The sequence below is a fragment of the Corvus cornix genome, chromosome 1, assembly GCF_000738735.6.
Source record: "Corvus cornix cornix isolate S_Up_H32 chromosome 1, ASM73873v5, whole genome shotgun sequence".
Lineage (NCBI taxonomy): Eukaryota > Metazoa > Chordata > Aves > Passeriformes > Corvidae > Corvus > Corvus cornix.
The window spans coordinates 55,833,747-55,858,083 of NC_046332.1; the positions used below are offsets into that span (position 1 = coordinate 55,833,747).

General features: G+C 39.1%; 1 protein-coding gene across 1 annotated transcript in view; it reads right to left on the reverse strand.

The window, feature by feature from the left end:
• GTF2F2 (general transcription factor IIF subunit 2) overlaps positions 1–24,337 on the reverse strand; it is an 80,690-nt gene that overhangs the window by 1,426 nt on the left and 54,927 nt on the right. Inside the window, exons 7-8 of the mRNA XM_039567819.1 lie at positions 8,003–8,102; positions 3,443–3,586 (exon numbers count right to left, since the gene is read on the reverse strand). Of these exons, the coding sequence (XP_039423753.1) occupies positions 3,443–3,586; positions 8,003–8,102 (244 nt within the window). The remainder of the gene's footprint in view (positions 1–3,442; positions 3,587–8,002; positions 8,103–24,337) is intronic.

The following is a 24,337-nucleotide window of genomic DNA, read 5'->3' on the forward strand; positions in this document are numbered from 1 at the left end:
ATCCTTACTCTCCCTCTCAGCTACACATCAAAAATATACAAAGCAGTCCACCAGGTATGAAAGGTGACCGTCACAGATGTGTATCTGAACCAGTTCCTTAGCTTGTTTCCTTTCAGCTGAGCAGCTGGGCACAGGAGCAGGGAGTTCCCTGCGCAGGGGTGGCTCCTCAGCCTTGGGGGGCGCTGGATGCAAAGCCCAGCAGGTGGCAGCAGGAGATCACCGACATCCTCTCGCAAACCTCGTCTGTTGCAGAGATGCCGTCATCATTTCCGTCAGGTACCCGGGACACACGCCCGCCACCACAGCGATGCACCACGCACGGTGTAAAAGGTGCTGGGAGCAGGTGAGAAAGCCATTTCTGCATGGCTGTGTGTAGATGTGTACACCTGCATATCCACTGCCTGGTTTGCACACGAGGCGGTGCCACCGACAGACACTTCAAAGCATGGCAGAGTGGGTGGGAGAAACACCTGGCTGCAAGGTTGAAATCTGCTCTAGACCACATGGACAGAGAAATGGAAAAAACCCCCCATAACTGCACTCGGTGCCACGAGGTATATTCATGTGCAGCTCCTGGGCTGGCAGATCTAGTCTGTACCTGGGAATCTGGGTCACAAGGTGTGATGCTGCTGCTGAGCTCAGGCAGAGTGGAACCACTGTGGCTGAACTTTCCACAGCACCCACCCAAACCCACCCACCCAGCTATACGATGGCTATTTTAAATTTCAATTACTTGTCAGACCTAATTACCCAGGCAGTTCTGCTTCTCTCAGGGCAAAACTTCCAAGAGCATAATGAAATGGAACAAAACCAACCCAAATGGAAGAGCAAGGCAAGGTCTGTGCCACAGGTAAGGGCACTTCAAGCTGGAACCATGAACTGCAGCAGCTGAGGATTTGCAACATATCTCTTTTTCCCCCTCTCTGCTGTGGGGGGCAACCAGGCAGCAGGGGTGTTAGGGAGGGCAGCTGAGACCATTAACCCCAAAACATCACTGTGTGTGCACAGACAACACCGAGCTGCTGGAGTTTTTAGACAGTTATGAATCATGGATAATCCCACTGTGCTGTACTGTACCTGAGAGCAAGTGGCTTGAAGAGATCAGTTCAGGGGATGTTATGATTTTTCCTGCAGGATCAATTCTCCTTCTAGAAACCAGGACTTCTCACCTGCACCAGGCTGGCCTATGTATCGTGAAGCATAGTGCTCTGATAGCATACCATGGAGAGGAACACCTCTCCCATTGATGCCACATACTGAATTTTAGAGTCTGGTGATTGCTAATCAGGGGGCCACAATTTTTTCTCAGAAAGGGATCCAGTATGTTTATGTACATATAATTCTAGCACAGAAACTCATCTGTAGGTGATGTGTTTGTATATTTAAAGCATCCTCTGCTCTGTTCCACCTTCCCTCATGATTTTTTCCATAAAAAATGAAGTGTTATGGAATTATAGGATAAAAAATTTCTGAGAAGTTAACTTTCCAGCTCTGAAAATCCTTCTGAAACTTTGAGGGGGAAATAAACCCCTCAACTGTATTTAGGATAACCATTACTTAAAACTAAAATAGAAGAAAAAATGCAAACAATCTACTCCATTTTTTAAAAATACAGTTCATCTTAGACCACTGGTTCCATACTGGTTCCATTCTTCACGAATATTTGGTTGCTCACAGAGAGTTGTATTATGTTCACAGCCATGAAGCCCAAATCTAGAATTACTCCAATATTTCCAGGGAGCATTCAATACTTTCATCTGGGTAGGTGGCAAAAGATTTACCTACTACTGCAAATTGTTATTTTGCATTAGAATGAAAAACAAATAAACCCAGGTTTCCCTAGTACAGCAGTAATTTACATTCAGAAAAGACTTGTTTCGTGATTTCATGACACAAATAAAGATGGCAGCAATTTCTTGTGTAACATGCAACGTATTCTGTAGCAAGGGTTTAATTTAGTGTTTACATTTACCATTATGTAAGAAAAATACCTTTATTTATTTGTAACTTCAAGTTCTCCAGTGGCTTAAGTGGGAGTTGTGGGTGACTACTGCAAGCTGATGTCATGCTAGATGAGATAAATCTGTACAGACTTGCACTCAAAGTGATCGAGGTAGTGACTGCCACACTTCTCTTACTAAAAAAAAACCACCTAAAATTTTCTTGCCACTTCCTCCGTATCTTCCCCCTATTCCTTCCTCCTTCTCAGCTCCCATGACCCACACACCTTCTCTGCCACAGAGGTAAGGAGCTGACTCATGAGATAAATGAATGGAAGACACAAATATGTTACTCAACTTTCAAGTTTCTTTCAAGGCACTAGAACCCAGTGAACCTACATGGATTTGAATTGGGTAACATCTTTGTACAGCTCCTAACCAAACAGACTGTTCACTTACACAAATGCTCTGACACTGATACACTTAATTCTAAATGTGAAGTGAGCAAAACTAGTAAGCATCTTCATTTCCCCCCCTTTTTTAGAGTATTTTTTCCATAATCCAGCTGTTACTGTTCTTTCTTCTGCCTTAGCTCTAACAATTTATGACTTGTTGCTCCATTTAGACTCAAACATAATTAAGTCCCCTTAAGTCTTCTGAAATCTGCAGCTGGGTTGAGGATAGATATTGAAGTTGGCAGTGAAAAACATCAAAAACACCAAAGGTCCTTCACATGTCACTGCCTCCTTCCCACTCTTGCCTGGTCTGCTCAAGGAAAGCTTCAACAGGGAAAGAACTGGGAAGTTATGGTTCATACATGAGGAGGCTGACAGCCACTGCAAGGTAACAAAACCATCACATATGCAGATGTCTTGGTGCTTTTTTTGTTTGTGTATCAAAACACTGTTTAAAAGAAAACCCCAAATAAATCCTAAATATCAACCACCTAAACTCTTAACCTAAAAATTATCCTATTTACAAAGGAAATTCAGTGATTTTGAAGGCATTGACACAATGCCTGAACTCCTAACATGGATAATCCCTGTATTTAATACTAATTACACGAAATATAGGAAAAGAGTAACCCCTGTTGCTGTGCCAAAATAAAGTTCAGAAGCTGAGAGAAAGGCCAACCACACACACACACAAGCTCTCTACTGCCAAGAGAACTACGCTTCAGTGAGGACAGAAGTAGCAGGGGAGACAGGAGAGCATTACAGAATTTGGTTCCTAGTATTAAAGCAAACCTAAATAAAAAAGAGACCATTTAGGTTATTTAAACCATCTCTGTCAGGAAAAAACACACTCACTGCAATGTTTGGTATCCCACCCTGTCCTACAATGCTGAACTTAAAACATGGTGATTTCAGTGTGTTGTAAAACATATTCAGAGAGGAGTTTCTAAGGCATATAATATATACTAAACTATTTTTTGGATATATAAAATACACACAGTAGTAACTACTGAAAATGGTTGTATTTACAAGACTTCCAGTACATACCACAGGCTGTTTGGTTATGTCCACCAGGTCTTTAATGTTGTAATACTGATGTTTCTCAAAGGCTGAAAAAAGCATGTCCAACACTTGCTGTTTATCAGCTCGAGCTCGTTTCCCATCTTCCTTCTTCTTCTTCTCATATTCAATCTGTTACAAAACACGTTTTAAAGACATTCATATATAATGCTGTATAATTCTCAGTGCTGAATATTAAGCCACAAAAAAACCTCTTCTCTATTTAATAAAACACTGTTCAATGACTCAGTGCTTTTTCATCTGGAAAATTTTCTTTTGAACATTCAAATGTTCTTTTATGAACATAAACTAAGCACTTTGTCCTCAGCACAATAACCTTCTCAGATGTGTGTGTCTGCTTTAAGCAGAAAAAAAAAAAAAGCAGAAACAGAGCCTGCAGGTACCCAAACCTGAAAGGAGAATTAATAATAGTACAGGAACCCAAACTGAGATGGTATTCTCACTCTACCTCTGTTGATACCAGCTTCTGAGGTACAATGACAAATGTCTAACAACCTCCAAATTGCCATGCTCAGGAAAATCCACAGGCCAACATGGCTACATCCACAATCATAACTAGCACCTGCCCAAAGGATGCTCCCAATGGCCCTTGAACACTGCCTCATTTTCTCCAGAAACAGCACTCAAGGCATCAACTCCATGAAGATACAACCAATCTTCAAAGACACACTTTGAGGATGTGGATGGTTTCTCTTCAGGAGAAACCAAAGTAGCATACATGAAGTTACACTAGTCCCAAAAGCCCAAACCTTCTAAGCAGGCAGAGGCTTCTTGTTGTCACACATCATCCTACTTCAAACTGTACATTAAAAATTACTTAACCACTACAATCTGCACCCGATGACTATATATTTTTGCAGAAACTTTTATCACCTCCAAAAATACTTCCTCTGATTCATCATCAGAAGCAAGATTTGCACAGACCAGCACACCCCAAACAAACCCCAATTCCCACAGAGCACCAACCACAACACCTGCCAGCATATCACCCCATCCACCCCCAATACCACCCTCGAGCAGAAGACCATCCAGCTCCTTGGAACCAACAAAAGTGATCCAGAAGGTAATATAAGTCATGTAATCATCAAGTGCTTTCAGGCAAACTGCGTGGGTGAATCCACAGCGGCACAATGTACAGCAGGAAAGATGCATGTGATCAATAAGGGACACGTGCCTGGCTGTAAGTGGGATAATTCTGTATGGGAGCTGTTCTGCTTCTGATGGCTCAAACCTGGCCCTCAAAAGGAAGACCTTCAGTTAAAAAGACTAGAAATGAAAATGCAGAGTTCTACTGGATACTAAAGATCTTATTTTTAAGAAGAAAGATTAGTTTTATAGCATAATTTATTTCTTCCTATCTATCCTTGCCAGCTAACTGCCTCCTACTCTTGGAGTGAAAATATCCTGTCTCTTGGTAGCTGTCTCAAAGTGGCTAAAGACTATTACCACCTTTGCCATAGCTCCCAGGTCTCCAGCCAGCCAACTACTTCTTTCAAATTCTGAAACTGATGTACATCATTAAACTGGATGCAGAGCAATTGTTCCCAACCTGTAGCTTGAAGTCTCTTGCTTCTGCTTTAAAGCTACAATGGGCGTGCGCAACCAAATACTTGCCTGCTTTTCTAACTCCATGTAGTGTTATAAAAGCTACAATCTCACCACACAAAGCCATCACACAATTGATTTTTATCCACTAACACAGTTTAGTGTAATTATTTAACTCTTTAGCCACTGCATTTAAAGAAGAACAAATCTTTGAAACAGTAATAGCTTTGCAACATAGCAAACTGTAACATCAAGCAAACCAGCTTGACAGTACATCATCTTGGTTGCCATGATCTACAGCAGAACTGCTACACCACAGACATGAGAGTAGGAACATAGGACACTAGCCTTCCTATAAACAACAGCATGTCCAAAACATCTGCTTCTTCTGCAAGTCCAACAGACAATTATTATAAAAATTCCATGTGAATATGCTAATATTCTTAATTAATTAATGTATAAAATCAATTCACATAGAAAACTGAATATCAAACCCACCCTTTATTGAAAAGTTATTTACAGCTGGTATCCCAGTTGCCCACTCTCTAATTAGCAACACTCCAGAATTTCTCTCTAACTTCAGCAACAGCTTCCAGTGTTGTCTAAAAACAGAGCACATTGTGAAGTGCTAAAAACAAGAAAAAGCCTGGTGTCTTCTGTTGTTGATTTCTTCTTTTTGGTCTTGTGAATACACTGCTCATAGCAAGTTACAATGCAGCCTTTCACTTTTTTTCCTTCCTGTTTTCTTTGCAAACAGGATCTTTTATGTAGTAGGCTTAAAGCACTTTTTAATAGTCATGTAATAGAATGCACCTACACTGTAAACTAATTGGATTTCTTCAAAGTTGTGTGGTTTTTTAATTTGAAAAGCATTCAAATACTCCTTGATTTCAAGGAAGGACCATTTTAGAACAAGCTGTTTAGCACAGAAGTTGTGAGTTTATTACCAGAAGACTTTATACTGAAATCAGTTTCTCTTTGTTTACCTTCCCAGGATGCTGCTAAGCTTGCTGAAAAGCTGCCAAAAATGCCTTCTTGAAGGTATCATTAATACTGAAGCTGATATAACTGCTTTGGTAGACAGCTAGCACAGAAGTGATAGAGAAGTGAGAATAAATCCAAAGGGTCACCTGAAGATGCTTGAAAGTACTCTTAAAGGTTTTCTTGTCTCCTGGAGCATGGGTACCAACCTCTACAGTACAGGACAGTGGGAAGAGAGGACCACAAAGAAACCACTGAAAGAAGCCTCTGAAGGGGCTGAACTGGAACCAGAACCACTGAAATACTTTTCTGCTGTATTATGAAAAATAATTAAGTCACAGAAAGGTTCTAGCTGCAAGAATATTAATCTTGCAACTTTGTAAACACATTTAATATTTATAGATATAATGGACGTCCCTTTCCCAGAGAAGAAAAGCTTAAGTTACAATCTTAGCATACATTGTAATGGAATTGCAATTTCTTCTAATAAAAATGTAGGCTTAATATAATTTCTTGCAAAAATAACCTCATCAGTTTCCCAGTCCTTGAGTTCAAACAAGCTATTGCTATTTCCCATCCACATGTAATTTATTTCCCTCCTCCTTCCTGTTGTATGTTCATTTATAAGTACATGGAGAAGCCACACTTAAGTCCCATTTTATATTCTTTCCTTCAAGAAATGTTAAACCTTTCTGTCTTATTTAGTAGATACTCATTCTTCTCTCAGAAACTGCCCACATGATGACCGAATGTAGTAGCATATATGACAGCTTGTACACTATTATTTCTTTCTTGTGAAAATCCTGTCTCCAATACAGCAGCCATATGATTACATGCAATGCAGCAGGTTCTAAGAAACTAGTTTCTGCTTGAAAACAGCAAAAAAATTCAACATGGACTTTTTCTCCCAGTAATATATCCTTTCAGCCATCTAACCTGAACCTTAATAAAATATTTTTTCCAGAACTAAAGAAGGAGAATACCAGCAGCATCATAAAACAATATACTCATACAAAATTGCATCGGCATAGCAGGATACATCAGTGTGATTGTTTTGGTTAAACATCATTCCCTCAGCTGCAATAGTTATATTGGTATGACCATCGATGTATAGAGCAGATTTTGAACAGTAACTACTACAAAACAGTCCCATGAGAGAGAAACTATTATTTCTGGTTCTGTGGCAAAAGACTGACTTTCATAATAATGCTTAAATATCATCCAGTATATTGTCACTTGTTTTATGTAAATAAAATCTTAATAAAAAGTGTGAAAGTTTAAATGACTAACACAGTGATTCATTTTCAGTATGACTTAATGTTCCTCACATCCAGCAGTAATAGCAATTCTATATGCATATGTACAAACTACTCAAAGAGGATCTTTAAGGAAAAGGACATTATAGTTTACATGTACATCAACTGATCTGGAACAGCAGTGTGGGTGTAATATTGACAGTGCCAATGATGCCAATAACATGTACTGTGAAGGTATGAAACTGAGAAAAATTGTCAGCTGTTATTTTTTTCCACTTGTTGCCAGTTCCTCCAAAGGACTGGAAACTAATGATTCTTTTCAAGTCCTTTACCCTCCTGCAGATGGTAAGTTATTTGGCTCAAAAGACTGCTTCCACATCTCATACCACAAAGTCAGAACTGCCTTTCATCCACAAATGTCAAAATTAAATAAAAAAAAAAAAGATTAGAGGAAGAATGTAAAAAAGCCACTAAAAAGGGTTGGCTGAAGGTGGTCTGCCCTTCATCAGATAACACAAGACACTTAACAATTGGCAGACCTTAGCCCCAAGGGTGATACTGGGCTTGAGACAGAAAGAAGATCCCCAGCAGATAAAATCAAGGAGAAAGCAGATGACATAGAGCATTTCCGAAGACAGTGGCCAACTGTGAGCGAAAGAGCTGCTGGACAGCAGCAGAGCAGTCCTGGAGTCCTAAGCCAAATTCCTCCTGAAGAAAAGGAGGGAAAATACTAAAAGCTACTTACATTATATTGATGATTAGCCACTGGTTTATAGTTCGTGGTTACAGCTTTGTCCAGCTGCTGCGATAACCTTACAGGTTTAGAAGATTCTTCTATCTGTAATCTACAAAAAAGAAAACAAGAATAAAAAGTTCAAACACACTTGAAGTGAATTCCAAAAATCTGCAAGTATGAACCAGCTGTTACCAAAGGTCAGCTGCAAACAATCCACAAGGCAGAACAGATGCACTCTTCCGGATTAAGTTCTTCCTACTCATTTTTGCTTAAGGACACTAAACTATTAGGGTGCTATATGCTACAGAAGATACTGAAATGCTGAAAATCAAGCTACTGTGAAGAAAAGATACTAAAAACAAAGCCTGAACACAAATTTCACTGCAAAAGCCTAATGCTCAGGTTGAAAAAAAGCCCTTGCTTAAAAAAGATCAAGCCCCACCCAAATGAACCCAGAATTTCAGAGTTTACTCAGCTGAGGGATGAAAAAGCTTTTTGTCCACCTCTGCTGACCCCATGACCTCCTCTTAGATATTCAAATGTAAAAACATAAAATTCCATGACCTTTCTTTTGGCATTACAGTACAGTAAGAGATTACAAATAACAGTTTTAAGAGCACTTTTAAAGATGTGAAGACAGAAAAATCCACCCAGCTTCAAATCCATGTGCCATCAAGACTCTGTCACACAGACAACAACAAGTGACCTTCAGTTCTCTTTGGGAAAGACTCTGAGAAGGTCAGAGGTTGAGGACATCTTGTCAAGCTCATCCCTATATAATTTAAAGCTTCTGTATGACGACGTAGAGAGAGTGTTCCATTTAGTTCAGATTTAGCACTCAAGAATTTCTACTTGAAATGAAGATGCAAGAAACCAAGCTCTAGAAAAGCACAGGACAATGACCCTTCAGACAAAATGGTTTTATGGCATATACAATTAATTACGTTGTTAAATGTGTTAATTATCAGTGAAGCTGTTTTGTTTCCAAAGGGGTATCTCATAGGCAGAGGAGTCAATTTCCACTAAACACAGTACAACACAGCTCAATAAATGTACAGTGATGCTTGCATCTTTCAAACAAAAATTAACATGGTGACATTAATGCAAATAGTAACTGCATGTTTACTAGTGTAAAACATTAAAATGGTAAAACTGGCAGTTCTTTAAAAACAACTGTAAATGTTTGAGATCACTGATTTATTTTTGTAAAGATATCATGTATGACCAAAAAGATAAAGTTTAAATTCAGCATGTTTCTGATTTAACACCTGAACAACCTAAATAAATTACATTTGAAGGAAGTATTAAATTAAGAAATAAATTCTCTAGTTGTAGCAACTGGAAGGAAAGCAAATCATCCTTCATAGCTGGTATTGCTGGACAGTAGGTGGGGGCAGTTTTTTCTCATACACAGACATAAACTTGTTTCCTCTTGAATCTTTGCAGACTTGTCATTTGTTCTGCAGTTTTAACCACTCTTAAGCAACCACTGCCTCATATTCTACATTTTTATATCAATGCTGCCTTCTGTCCAAATGTAGCATGTTTCTTTCTTAGCTTGAAGGAAAATCAATTGGAAGGGAAATGAACAGTGAACATTTTTTGCTTATCACAGGAGTTTATCTTTTGGCCTTCAACCTAATTAAATGACTTTAAAGATTTTCTTGATCTGGTTACCAAAGGTCTTCTAAACTCACATTTTACAAAGAGGCATAGGCCAAAACTAAATCACTGTCTTTTCTACAAATCTGTCTTTTTCTCTACTTCTCCATTGCTTAATATTTTTCTTTTTGGTCTCAATAACTTAGAATTTTTAAATAGTTTGGCTTTAATTATTTTTTTTTTCCAGTTCATCGTGTTTCCTATTGGTTTGATCTGGGGAATTTTCCAGTCCTCCCTCTCCTGTATTCTAGCTATTTTTCATCTCACTTCTCCCCCCATTTTTCCTTTACATAAAGGAGATTTCCTGCTCAACCTGTTTACTGATACTGCTCCTGCTCATGAGACAGGGGCTCCTCGAGACAACCTGGGAATTCTTGTCACTCTCTTCCCCTCCAAGGCCACCGCACCAACTTCATGTACACCAGATTTAGTTACTTGATTTGCAATGCTGTTCCAGAGTCGTCCTCACTACAGCTACAGCACAGAGTCCTAACAATACTTAAATACATCAGATGGTGTCATGTTTTCACGGAGTGCCAGGCATTCAGCAGTGGCATTTCTTCATGATTAATCCTCCTTGCACTGGGCTTTATATTCATTACTCTTTACAACATAAATTTACAATATCCTTCATTTCTTCAGGTAAACAGCCAAAGAACATTAGCTCTTCAATGATGAATTGTCAGTCTTGGACTTCAGATACCACTCATGTTCAAGGTCTCTGCCTGGTCTAGCATTCTAAAATTACAATAGAGGAAATTTCAACCCCATTCAGTCCAGCTTCCTTTAATTAATTCTTCTTTGGACAAAAGTACACCAGCAATTTATTTCTTAACATTTTTCACTCACCATGCAGGATATGCATTTCAGCTCTTTTATGTCAACCTGCCAATTTCCAAACCAGTAAAAAACCAAATGTGTAAGACAGCTAATACACTTCTCAGAGGCCTCCCTCCAAAGGTTGATGGCAGTGAAATTACATTTAACAAGTAAAGTTCTCCAGCACAAAATCTTGAAAGCAAAGAAAAACTTACTGCCTGCTTAGGAAACAGAATGGAAGCCTACCAAGTGAATTGGAAAGGGACTATCTAAGTTTGTGAAATGGCAGAAGACTTCAGAAAGACCTATACACAGCAAGTAACAGATCCATCAGCTACAAATGTATCTCTCTGAAAGTTCAGAGGTATTTGTGTTGTACTTTGAGATTTCTTGCCAAAGGTTTCCAAATTACAACCACAGATCTCACAGATCTCAGATGGTCTTTAGAAAACCGGCTTTACAGTAAAATGTTAACTTTTTTTTTGTTTCTACTGCTGTAGTGAGAGCTAAAAATACACTACATCCCTGATACTACTTTTTAGTGCAAATAATTACAGCAATGGCCACATGCCAATATGGAAATTTATATGGGAAGCACGGTGACTCAGGAGGCAAACCTTTTTATTAATAGCATTTATTCTACACATGCATCTTGCTCTTCTCCCTAATGGCTGCCCTTCTCATTTATTTTTCTGCAGCTTTCATGATTTCACAGAGAATGACAGAGCCTCAGGTTACCTTCCTTCCACCGGGCTTCCATGTGGAATATTGTCACAAAATCCTATGTGGAACAACAGCTGCTGCACATCTGGAGTTGGCCTCCCAAAACCACATGAATAAAGAGACTGACAAACATGGCATAAACACCAAATTAGCAAATGGTTCACGTGGGTATGAAGCACCGAAGTTTGCTTAGTGCATTACAAAGGGTAAAGACAAACAGCTCATAATCATTTTGTCCAGATGATTTGTTGGTATTTGCAGGGAAAATACAGCATTTGGGTTTTTTTCAACGTCTGTCATATTCAGAAAACAGTATGTCTGGGGGAATATAATTGACTTTTTAATTTTGCAGGGCTGGTGTCTGAAAAAATTTGATGAAATATATAAATTTATACATTCCAGTAATTATACACTCAAAAACACATAACAAAAGTAATAAACTGGGCATTATTAAACTAGCCTTTTAGATTGATGTTTTAACATGTTACGGATATAATTACTTTTAAGTGTTCATTTCTTAAACAGAATTTAAAAAGCAGTATTAACCAAGAATGTCAGGCAGTGTTTTATGCAGAGTTTTATCAGAGTGGACCTGCTGAATCTTAATTGAAACTGCTGGTAGGAATAAAGAAAAAAATCAATAGATATTCTGAGCCACTGGTGATACTGATTTAAAGGAGAAGTGGTTTTTACCTACTACTCTTTATTATGATTTCCAGGAATTAAAAGACTTAAGTTATGGCTCAGAACCATACACAACTCTCCAAAAATTAAATTTTCCACTGAACTCTTGTTGAAATAGCTAGAGCCACAATTCATGCTAATAGCTGGCCTAAAAAAATAAAGAGAGAATGCAGATATTTTTTCCCCAAAACTGCCAGTGAATTAGCAACAGAGCAGCCACCAGCCTGCACACTGTGGTTTTCTCTTCCACCCCCAAGATCAAATATAGCTCTTCCGCCTTGAAATACAGCAAGCAGCCAGCACGGCATCAAATTCATCATGGTCGTTTCCCAGCAAAACACATTTCATACCACAGCTTTGATTTGACATTGTGCTTAACAGTTGAATAAGGGGGAAAAAAACATTCAAACAGACTGGAAATAATTCCATAGGACTTGTCAACATGTAGCAAGCTGATACAGGGAGACAGATAAAGACAGTATGTACATTCCTAGGAAGAGATGTTCACTGTTTTTTAAACACATGTAATTTTCAGCAATAAAAAATAAACCAAAGACCTTTAGAACTGATAATCTACTGTGATTAATCTTTTGTCACAAAACAAATGTTTCAAAGATTTGAAGCAAGTATTAATCAGAAACACTGCTAGGGCTTGAATTTTTTGCATTTCTAAAGAAATTATTTTACAGATGAGAGAGGAAAGTTTCAATTCCTTTTTGTGCCTGGCTATATGTACACAGGGGACCAGTAAGTAAAGAGTCAGCCTTACTGTTGCAAAAAGGAAAAGTTGGGTTGCTTCTCTCTCTGCAGTATCATCCAGCAGAGATGCACTGGAAGAGAGCAGGCCCACTGCCCAAAGCTTTGGCAGGGAAGAAACACAAATTCTCCATCTCTGCACAGTTTTGTAGCTTTTTTCTGACTGCTCACAGAAGTTCCCAGTCAAATACTAGGGAACTGAAAGCCAAGGACTAATGGTCTCATAGTTCCTTACTCAGGAATTCTGTACTAGAACCAGTTTCATGATACCTGGTATGGGTCACAAAGTTTTTTCTTTGCTTCCTTATTTTGCTAAGTATCCCAAACATGACAGAAGTAAGTACATCCTGAAAAAATCTCATCCAAAACAAACTAATAAATGTAACAATATAGCCTCCCACCTACTCCTCTTGTGTTCATTTGGACTTCTGCACCTTGCTGAGGTTCAGGTAGCATCTCTTTTGACTTTTCTTCCAAGCAAGAATATCAGTAATATAAGAAGCAAGCAGATGATCAAAAAGAGATTAACATTCTTATAAGCTACTGAAATTTTAAAAGTTTTTGTAATTCTGTGAGAACTAAGGGAATTCAGCACCCTGTGGTGCACATCCTGCTGAAACAACTCGATGGCAGTGCTCAAGCACAAACAACATAGGATATTACCAGAATGGCCACACCAGTAAAAACACACACTATCTAATAATAAAAACGACAATCTGTTGCTACACAAAACAATCTGTCATATATTCTCAAAGATAAGAACAACATGCAAATTCTGCACGTTTTGTTTCATTGCAAGGAGCCCTACTGTCTCACGTTCCATGGAGGCGGATGACAGCCTCCATTGCACGGATGAATCCACTGTTCTTCACTCAGTGTTACTCCAGCACAGTCAAAGCAAAGTGAGTCTGTCCCCATTTATAAAGACTAGACAGGCAGACAGAGAAGAGCATGAGCTGAATGGAAATGGCATTAAGAAGTGCATTTGCTGGCGTTAAATAACGAAATGTTTCAGATTATTAATACAGAATATGATTTATAACTATTTTTAAGTCCTGAAATCCTGGCATTTCAAGAAAAGTGCTGCAATTATTATGTGTTCAGATATTAGATTTTTCTGAAGTTGACATCTTCAACTATATATGTTGAAGGATAAGCAATGAATCATATGAATGTATGATAATTTCATGTCTAATACTCAGACAGGCACCCCAGCCGCAACTGAAGACTCCAATTCTACATATCTTCCTCCAGTACAGAACATCAGATGATACAAATGGCAGTTCAACAATAAGTAACAATTTCCTATGCATTTTATTTTCTGGATTGACAAAAAGTGAATAATTGATTAAAACCAATCCAAGTTTTCCTCTCTGAGTTTAGTATTGCAAATGACTAAAACCTTCTGGGCTAAGCTTGTGAGAACAAATAATTTAAAGATAAAATAGGACCGATTTTAGCATTCTAGGAGTGATATAATTGAATTATTTTCTCTATTTATTTGATGCACAACTTTAAACATGTTAAGTGAAGCCCTAACGCAATTAGCATGTAGAAAATTTTAACATCTGCTTGACATCACAGATATTTTTAATGAAGCTCACATGTGTTTACAGATATTTCTGCTGGAAGCATTCTGACACTGATAAAGTCAGGCTCTGGCAGTGCCTGGTCCACACTGGGGACAAGGTGGAAGAGTTTTATCTGAGGCTAAGCTCAAAAAGGAATCGTACCTTCATACCATAGAGGTATCGTCAATGACTGTTAAATGAGGTTATAAGTAGCCTATCCATTAATGTGGCTTACAAAGTTTGTTTCTTGTCCCTGCCTCCACGAGGTTTGTCTGTCCAGGTCTGGGTCTCTGTATGTTGTTTGTTGCTTGCCCCTTTTACTCAGCATCCCTTTTTGCAGTGAAAAGGGTCCATGACCAAATATCCTTAAATGCAGATTCCCATTCACCCTTGTGAGCAAGGCAGCCTCTGCACCCTCCTTGTCCTTTTAGGAGGACTTTTCAGGACTTGGGTCACAGCACCACCCCCTTGCCAGGTAAAATGGCCCTCTCAGTACTCCTTAGGCAGTTGATTGATAGAAAGTCATACAACCAACCACAGAATCACAGAATCATTTCAGTTGGAAAAGGTCATCAATTTCAAACATTAACCCATCATTGCCAAAGCCACCACTAAACCATGTCCCAGAGCATCCCTACACATGTTTTAAATGCCTCCAGGGATGGTGACTCAATCATTACCCTTGGCAGCCTGTTCCAATGCTTGACATCCACTTCAGTGAGAAAATGTTTCCTGAAATCCAATCTAAACCTCCCCAGGTATAGCTTGAGGTTGTTTCCTCTTGTCCTACCATTTATTGCAAAGAAATGAACACTTCCTTATTACAATTCATGTATTCTGGAAGAGCAGAGAAGTTTGAAGCTTTGCAGTTGTTAAAAATGTCAAGATTTTGCAGTCCTTTCCAACCTACGGTCATCATATTCAATCAATTAGTGCCCAGAACGGAAAAAACCCTCCATTATTGGTTCCTACCATACTTCCAATATTTTCTTATTAATACACATACCATGAACATCTCTGATCTGCCCAGTTTCCTGCCCAACACAAGTGATAACATCAAGTTTGAGAACAAGCAATAGCAGAACTAAAGAGGACGGTCTTCCCTGAGGACCAAGTCAGGGTAAAAGTGCATCCATGCATGCTCAGTTACATGCTGTAGCTCAATATGGGACACTTTATCTTAATTTCTAAGTGGAAAAAACACATAAGATTTTTATACCAGGGTGCTTATACTTGTGCCTTATTCCAGTGACAGACAAGTCTAAAACTAGGCTGAAGTAAAACCTGGATGTCCTTTCGTGTTGTCCGGAGCACGTAAGGGTACCTCGACCACAGGCATGAGACAAGGTTTGAGACTGGGAGAGTGATAAGGTACATCAACAAAAAATCAGGCAACATGCCAGGAGAAATGGGGATGCAGGTGAGATTTTGGAGAGAGAGCTGTAAAGAACCATGCAAATGTACGTGACACACATCAGTCCCACATGGAAAAAGAGAGGGAGGCAACACAGAGTCTGCAAGAGAAGCACTAAACAATAGGAATGGCTGGATAGGCAGCAGTCTGGTGGACATACTCCTGAAAAACAGCAAGCAAGGGGAAAAAACATAGGTTGAAAAGTCTTTGGTCAGTTCAGCTAAGACACACAGGTGACAACCCACAGGCGACAACCCACAGGCCTCTGCCTGTGAGCCAACCCTTTGACACTGCAGTCGATACAGCACAGAGAGATGGCAGCATCTGAAATAGAGGTAGGGATGAGTAACCACAGAGCGGTTCCGGGCTCCGGGGGAAGCACCAGCCGCCTCACAAGCCCATTACTAATACTAGAGAAGGCGATCTAGGAAAAGTGACTCATCAGCAAACTAAGCAAGACAGAAAAAGCCCAGCCCTTTAATTTTAACATGAATATTATCTCCTGAATTAAAGCCAGATAAAGTCTCCTTTTTCACTTCCATTTTCAAAAATGCAATTTCCTTTCCTGCTCTTATTTCCCTCAGTCCTCAAATTTCTCCACAACAAAAGGATTTATTTGCTAGACACTATTTCAATTTAGATTTTAGAAGAGGAATTCTAAATTCTGAACTATTATTTTTCAAAGTAAAACAAGCAGACCTGTCTCAAAATTCCATAATCTTCGTTTTCCTGCCAAAACTAATCTGGTATGCTTGTAGCTGTTTTGAAATGAACAGTAGAAGTAATAGGGATTTTTAGGTCCAGGCAACACAAAGCCAAATAGTTCTTGTCAATCTGAAGATGCAGAAATCATGCACACTTTGCTAATGGGGACAAGAAAAGAGGATTTTAAAAAGTAGTTTGTTAGACAGAAAAGGTACATCTTTACCACGCCCTGAAAGGCCTAGGTCTTGAATTACTGGTAAAAGCAAGGATGATTTACACGCTCAGTCAATTCACTCCACAATGAAACTGCTCACAGCTAAGGAGGTAGAAAGAAAGAGGCAGACTCTTGGCTACAAGTCCTCCAAAAAAAACCAAACCAAAACAAACCAAAACAAAAAAAAACCAAAAAAAAACAAAAAAAAAACCCAAAAAAATCCCTACAGCACCTCAGCTACATCTCTTCAATATGAACCTCTCCTCCCCTTCTCCTGCAAAATGTCTTTATCAAGTTACAGCTGCCAGCACTCTGCCTCCAAATACATGTTGCCATCTCTAAAACTCCAATTCCCAGATACTTCACCACTCTGCTGATTGCTCTACAAACAGCCACGGCATCTGGCTCAATTGGGGATCTTCCAGTTAAAATTTACTGTAAACAATTTAACAGTTTGTGGCAATCTGGAAAACATTTGGACTGCTTCCCTAGAAAACCTAGCTGGCTCAAATCCTCAACGTTTTTCTCTGTCTCTTCCTTCCTTAGTGCGCAGACCCTAAAATGCCAGATAACAGAACACCTTTCAGAGGACCTGCCCCTCCCTTCAGTTCAAATACACTTGGAAACAACCATCAAGGAACTGCTGCAAAGGGCACTGAAAGGCAGCTGCTGCGAGAATGTACTGCACATGCCCATGTGTTAATGACTATATACTGCCTTTGGCTTAGAGGGGAATCGTGCACAGTTCAGCTGCTGTTCAATAGTTTAAACATATGGTTGCACTAAACTGCAGAATTAGCTCACACTGAACTGCTGAATTGACCCTCCCAACACTCTTTCCTGCAAGCAAAGAGAACGAAATTAGTTTTAACTGAACTCTGAAATCACGCTTAATCCAAACAAAATCAGCATTAAGTTAAAAAGAAGAGCTGTGCAGGTTCAGCAATCCTAGAAACCCTAGTATTGCTATAAAACCCAAAGCAAATGCAGGAAAGAAACCTGTCTTTCTCCTCAGTCCATGCAAAAAAGCAGTCTTGCTCATCCCCCAAGTGGAAAATTCAGCAGTTTCTCCTGCAAGCCACAGGAAAAAAAAGGTTACACAGAGCAGACTGAAAGATATATCAGTTAAACCACAAAACTGGTGATTTTTAAAAACTTTTATCATCATTCTTTCAGCCAATTGTATTTCCTTTGCCAGTTGCACAGAACTACTGCTCTGCTGTATTTGCTTGATAGTTTTAACTACATTTTACCTCCTCCTATTTTGCACAACAAGTGCTCCTCCAGCTCCCTCTCCAAATACATTACATACCTGCCCACCTCCACTGGAAAATCACTGCTGGATGTCCCCCACCTGTTCAAGTGGGAACTGTGCTCCCACAAGCAGAACAAGAGGATATGCAGCTGCAGCAAAGCCAGAGGCAGAAACAAGCTGTGCAGCAGGAGCCCAGCAAGCAGGAATAGGGCTGGGAGCTGCCAGGCTCTGCAGCTGGGAGGTGATGGCAATGGCAAAAAGAGCCACCAAAGGGCCACCTGCCACAGGACTCTACTCCCGCTCGCCAGGTTGTAAAGGAAGGTTTTATAGCAGCCCTGCACCATTCAATTTGGTTCAAGTCACCTTCCTCAAGATCTGGTCTTTGAAATATTGATGCAGAGGGCAAACCTGAGTGTTCTTTCCTTAGAAAGCCTGAACTTGGCTTCCGTGCATCATCTTGAGGGTGGTGCTTATCAAAGCCACAGCTGTATCACCATTAGCCCCGATAAAAGCTCTCAGTAAAGTGAAAATACCTTCAGGATCAGGAGACGGTGACTCAAAACTCAGCTGCAAGCTCTGCTGTAGCTTTAAACCAACAATTCTCAAAGTTATTTCAACATTATTTCAACATTATTTCTTTAAAAAGCACACTAATAACCACAAGGCACAACAAGGACATGGCTAGGTTTTAAGGCAACTGAGTCCAGAAAGTGTAAGATTTCATTTTGCATTTGAAAAATATAACTTAAAAAATAACTCTGCCTTTGTTTGGAAGAAAAAACCAACATAAGCTTAGCAGTTCAGAACATCATCTTCAGAACATTCCCTAGAGAGCTTACTTGCTAAGAAATAAACTTAGCTCCATGCACTTTGAGCTCTGCTACATTAGTATCTTCTTAATTAGAGATTTTCAGAAGACTGCCTCTTATTTGTGAACACAAAGAAACTCACCCAGACTTTGTGAAGCCATACCTATTCTGTTATTAAATAAAAAGCCCCAAAGATTTAATTATAGATTTGTCCGGCATGACAAATTGCAAAAACAGTTAGTGGCTGAAGCACAAACATTGTCTAGCTTCCCCAACAGGAAGCTGGATAACTGGGTTTTCCATAAGATATGTGTGAAAGCAGACTCCATTCATGTGTAATTTAGTTGTCTTCCACAGGGAAGAAAGAAAAAAAAAAAGTTCTTGAAAGAAGTTTCAGGACCATTGTATTTTAAAGCTTGCTTTTTAGTTTTTCTTAATTACACTTAAGGCTGCAATTTAAAAAAATACATATATATAAGAAGAAATGCTCCACACAAATTTCACTGGTTTGTCATGAACTGAATTTGTTAGTGTGAAACCATTATTACTAGGAAAAGTATCAGTTTTCCAAAAACTTCTATAGCCTTTAATTCATTGTGCATATATTTCTCAACTGGCAGTGTAAACCAGTGTGTATCAGTGCACTGGATGTGACTGGGATGGGCTGAGCCTTCCCCACAGCAGCTCCTGAAGTGCCTGAGCAGCACCCCCACAGCACCAAGGCTGACTCTCCAACACCCGCAGGGGCCGGGAGGCTGGGAGTGAGCAAGAGGTTGGGAAGGGACATAGCTAAGACAGCTGACCCCAGCTGACCAAAGGGATATCCTGTACCATAAGGTCTCATATTCAGCAATAAAAGTTAAAGAGAAAGGAGAATGACATTTCTTACTAAGGAGTTCTCTTCTGAAGCAGCTGCTATGTGTACTGGGGCCCAGCTTCCCATAAAGTGGCCAGACATCTCCTGCTGATGGGAAGTAGAAATTAAATCTATATTTTTGCTTTGCTTCCACACACAACCTTTGCTTTCTTTCATTAAACTGCCTATAACTCGACCCATGATGTTTTCCACATTATTTTTTTCCACTGCCCTGATGAGGAGGGAGAGTGTGAAAGCAGTTGGGTGGGCATCTGGCACCCAACCAAGGTTAACCCACCACACTTAAAAATGCTAAAAAATTTGTAACTTTATAAAAAGTTACCTTTAGTATTAGAGATATTTAGAGCTGTAAATGTTTAAAAAACACTTAACATCAATGGGAGAACTTGTCTGGACTCAACAATACACACACTGCTGTTGGCAGAGAATACACATCAGTCAATGTAGGCCAGCTCAGAATGATGTGAACTGCTGGGTACCTGCTCTTTCTTCAGTGGCATACATGGTATTCTTCTAGGAACAATCATGAGATATCACATATACTTAATATTTTACTACACCTTCTAGTGGAACGTGTCCCTGCTTATGGCAGGGGTTTGGAACCACATGATCCTTAAGGTCCCTTCCAACCCAAGCCATTCTTTGATTAGATGAGAAAGGAAGTATTCTTTTCCCCACTGACATAATACGTTCCTTTTCGTTTACATAATGTAATCACCTTGAAAGGCACCTTGAAAATAAATTTTTGTTATTATTTACTGACTTTGTACAAAAATAAAGTTATAAGCATCTCTAGGGGAAGAGAAAAACAAACCATCTTTTGTGAAAGTTGTGACATTTGACAGCTTTGGAGCTGGTTTAAATTCCATGGGAGATAAATTTTTACATTCTAGCTGTAAGTCTAGAGGACATGAAGACACTCTAGAGAAAAGAACTGGAAAACAGACTCACTTAAAAAGCCCCCAAAAAACCAGCTGTAGCAAATACTTAATTTTTAAAATGTAGAGAACAGTCAAGCAATTACTCAGAAAGGTAAGAAGCCTAACAGGTTTTTTTCCAAACAGATGCTTTTAAATCACGTTATTTCTGCAATAATTTTTGGACTACTTGCTCTAGCCCACTAAATCCTTTAATTTAATAACTCCACAACATTTTGGAGGATTCACACATCCTTCACTGCAGCACAAAATGAAACATAAATTACCTACCACTTTCCTTTCTTTATTGCTAGAGCTGCAAATATTTTGTGGTAAGTGGGGAGAAGAAAACTGCCTCTGCAAGCCTGTTTCTCCAGCTATACAGAGCCTCAAGACTTCTATAACAATTCAGCACTTCAGGTCAAGTACTTCCTGCTTTAGGGACTACAGAATCTCTGAGCTAAAGAAGACAGGTACTACACACTGTATTCTCTTCTGCATTTGGCTTAGCAGAAGCAGAGCACAAACAGTTTATCTGGCCTCCATAATTTTGGAAAATCCTCCATTCTGAAGAAACAAGGAAACTTCTTTTTCACAATGGGAAAAATGCCAAATTATGCAAAATGCTGTTATAATTAATTTAAAATTCCTCTCCACTTGACAAATGAAGAAAATAATTCTCCATCGTTTCTCCTCAAGTGCAAATTCTATTAATGGCTGCATGAAAATTGGGTTTACAAAGGACACCGGCAGCACACTGCTTTGTAGTGCTAAAGGGGTAATGAAAAACAATAATATATAAAAATACCAAATAACAAACAACATAGTATTGTGCATTGAAACAATGTGCCTGTATAAGAGGTGTTCTGTTATGACACACCCCATGTAACACACGAAATAAACGCTTTATTGCCATGAAATACAAACAACCTGAAATGGGACATCTCCCTTTGCACATGTTCCATGACAGACGGTACTGGAATGGTATTTGCTGCAAACCAGATTAAATCAGTTTTAGAAACTGAATTCCATCAAAGAACAGATTGTACCATCTGCTTCTACTAATATACATTAGAGAATGTGTATTTTCCATAGCTGCATATTTACTCTGTAATCAGAAGGCTATGAGACAAATAGGTATAGCTTAGTTACAGAATGGCTGAAAAGCATCATCATTTGTGAATGTCAAGGGCGTAAACAAAAAAGCACTTAGGGTATTGAAGGCTGTGCAATGAAGTAAGGAAACAAAATTAGGCAAAAGAAAATTTAAGCAGCACACTGGGACACTAACAGTCATTGCAGTGATGAGAGAAATACAAATGCAAAAAGCGTAGATGTAATAAAGTTTCTTACTAATAACATGTAGAAAAAAAAAGAAATTATCTTTCAACTGAAACCTAAGTACGGCTGTCTGGAAATCTGAATTTTTATTACATGATTTTTTGTGCTTTCAAGAAAGAAACCCGAATTTGAATTAGGAGGTAAGCCAAGATTTGACGTTTTCATGGAACAGAAATCCTTCAAAATTTGTTTTGGAAATCCAAACATGAAGTTCCCAACACAAAATACGCTATCCCAGTATCCTCAGCAGATGTTGACTGAAATTAATGCAATTCCTTTCATTTCACGACTGCCATTTTTATGGCTTGCTGTGGTGACAAAAAAGACAAAATCTACCTTAGACTCCAGCTCAGGGGCTGCCAAAGCATCTGCAGGACCTTCTCTCTGACAGTGCAGCCAGGTGAGCTGCTCAGAATGCCAGAGCTCTGCACTCCCAGGCCAGCCAGCTCCCCACACCACCCATGGTCAGTACAGCCAGCCACGTGATTTTAGAGCCACTGACATCTCGCACACAAGACCCCTTCTTATAAGCACCTGAAAAGTCAGGCTGACACATTGGTGTGACATTTTGTAGCACACGGATATAATGGCATTGCAAAAACGAATCTGAGGAAAATCCTTGAGAAGCCAGGGTGAGATTTCACCATTATTATTCAATGTATCCTCAGTAGCAAGAATGATTATTTCTAGAAGAGTAAGATACCAATTGCAATTGACAAAACAGTATTTCATTATAAATTGTGGTGTTCTCTTTGAAAGGACAGTAAAAGAAATAAGAATTATTGGGGCATTAATTTTCCCCAGTAAAAAAGCATAGAGGTATGGAGCAAATTACATTCTAAGAAAAAAAAAAAAAAAAAGGAGTACAACTCTTCAGGGCCAAAACTGAAAAAAATGAGATAAGAAGATATGACTGAGGTGTATGAATTCATTTGGTCCAGGAAGACAACAAGTAGGGAACAACTGTATGATGTGAATACCAGAAGAAGCAGGCATTAAATCATAGGAAAATCCACAGCAAACTGAGGAAAGCAGTTCTTCACACATCGTGTAAATAAATGGTGGAACTTTTTGATGCAGAGTATTATGAATGTTAAAAGTGCATATGGGTTCCCAAAAAGTAACTTTATTGATGAGTGCTTAACACCAGGACAACCCAGCAGTCCTTGAGATATGACCTGCTGGAGACTTGGGGATTGTGCTGAACAAGTGTCATCAGGGGTCTGTGATTTACCAAGATATGAATATCGATCTAATATCGATATCCAACTGAGACAGACAAAAACTCTCTAACAGTTTAGAGTTAGAAAGAGCATGTTTTATTTGGTGCCAGGCACTGCGTGGGATAGATCCCTAAGACACAGGGCCCGATCCAAGCAAACAAAAAGCTTTTATTTACAAAAATTATGAATATCCAAAATACAAATGCATATTCATAACATTAACACCTCCCATTCTCCACTTCATATGGAAATGAGCTTAAATGTCATTAAGCATGCGCAATGTGTGTTCTGAATTGAGTCAGTGGTCTTGAATTGGGCCAGTGGTCTTAAAAAGATGAAGTATGCTCATCTTCCTCATTTTGAACTTTTTGCCTTTCTGAACTTTAACAATCCTAATTACTTTAGTGACCTCTAAGTTTCCTCTTGCATGACTTTTGAACGGGTTCCCACCAAGGGAGGAAATTGGTAATTGTCCTTGTTCCCTACACCAACTTATCAATGTTTCTATTTCTCATTCTAAGCACAGCTAAGCAAACATACAAATGACAGATCATCAGTTATTTGGTAATCAGTTACTAACATCTTAAAACCCATTTCATGTCCAGCTCTCTTAACTATTTTAATTAACTCTAGCTGGGCCCAAATTCCTTCCTATTCTAACTAATTTCAACACAACTAGCCTATAACTAAAATCATTATGTTTCTTCCAAATCTATGTTTCACCTGCCCTGTTCCAAAAGTCTTCTCTAAGCCATTACTGGTAACACTTTGTAACAATTAGCAAGACCGTTTTTGTCCTGTCCTGACACACAATCTTAATTTCAGACATTAAACATGTTATATGCATCAAATATAACATTATGTGCATCACAGGACAAGCAGAGTGTGCTGGATTTAGCAGGAAAACTGAGGAGACAAGCATTCCCTCCTTCCCTTGAACAGAGCGAGGCCGAGCCGTGCCCTCCTGCCACTATCCAGAGAGCAGCCGCAATCTCCACTGTGTCACTAAGCGCAGCTCCATGCAGGTCTGAAGATTTGGATGTGCCAAGCACTCACTCCAGCTCAATAAAATTGAGACTCCAGGAAGAAAAACACATCAGACACTGTTGTGATTTTTTCTCACTCACTTGAAATGACAGTCTGAGAAATATTAATTACTGGGACAGTAATAATGTTTCATAAACAGCTACTGCAGATAAGAAAAAAAATAATTTTAATGTCATGCTAAATGTGTGTAGATTTAATTAGCTTCTGCTCAAAGCTACCTCTTAAGAGAAGGATGGGATCCAATACAAGGACACAAAGGCATATATTGCTGCAATCCCATTGGTGGAAGTAAGTCTAAGATACAGAAGAAAACTGAAAGGGAGACTT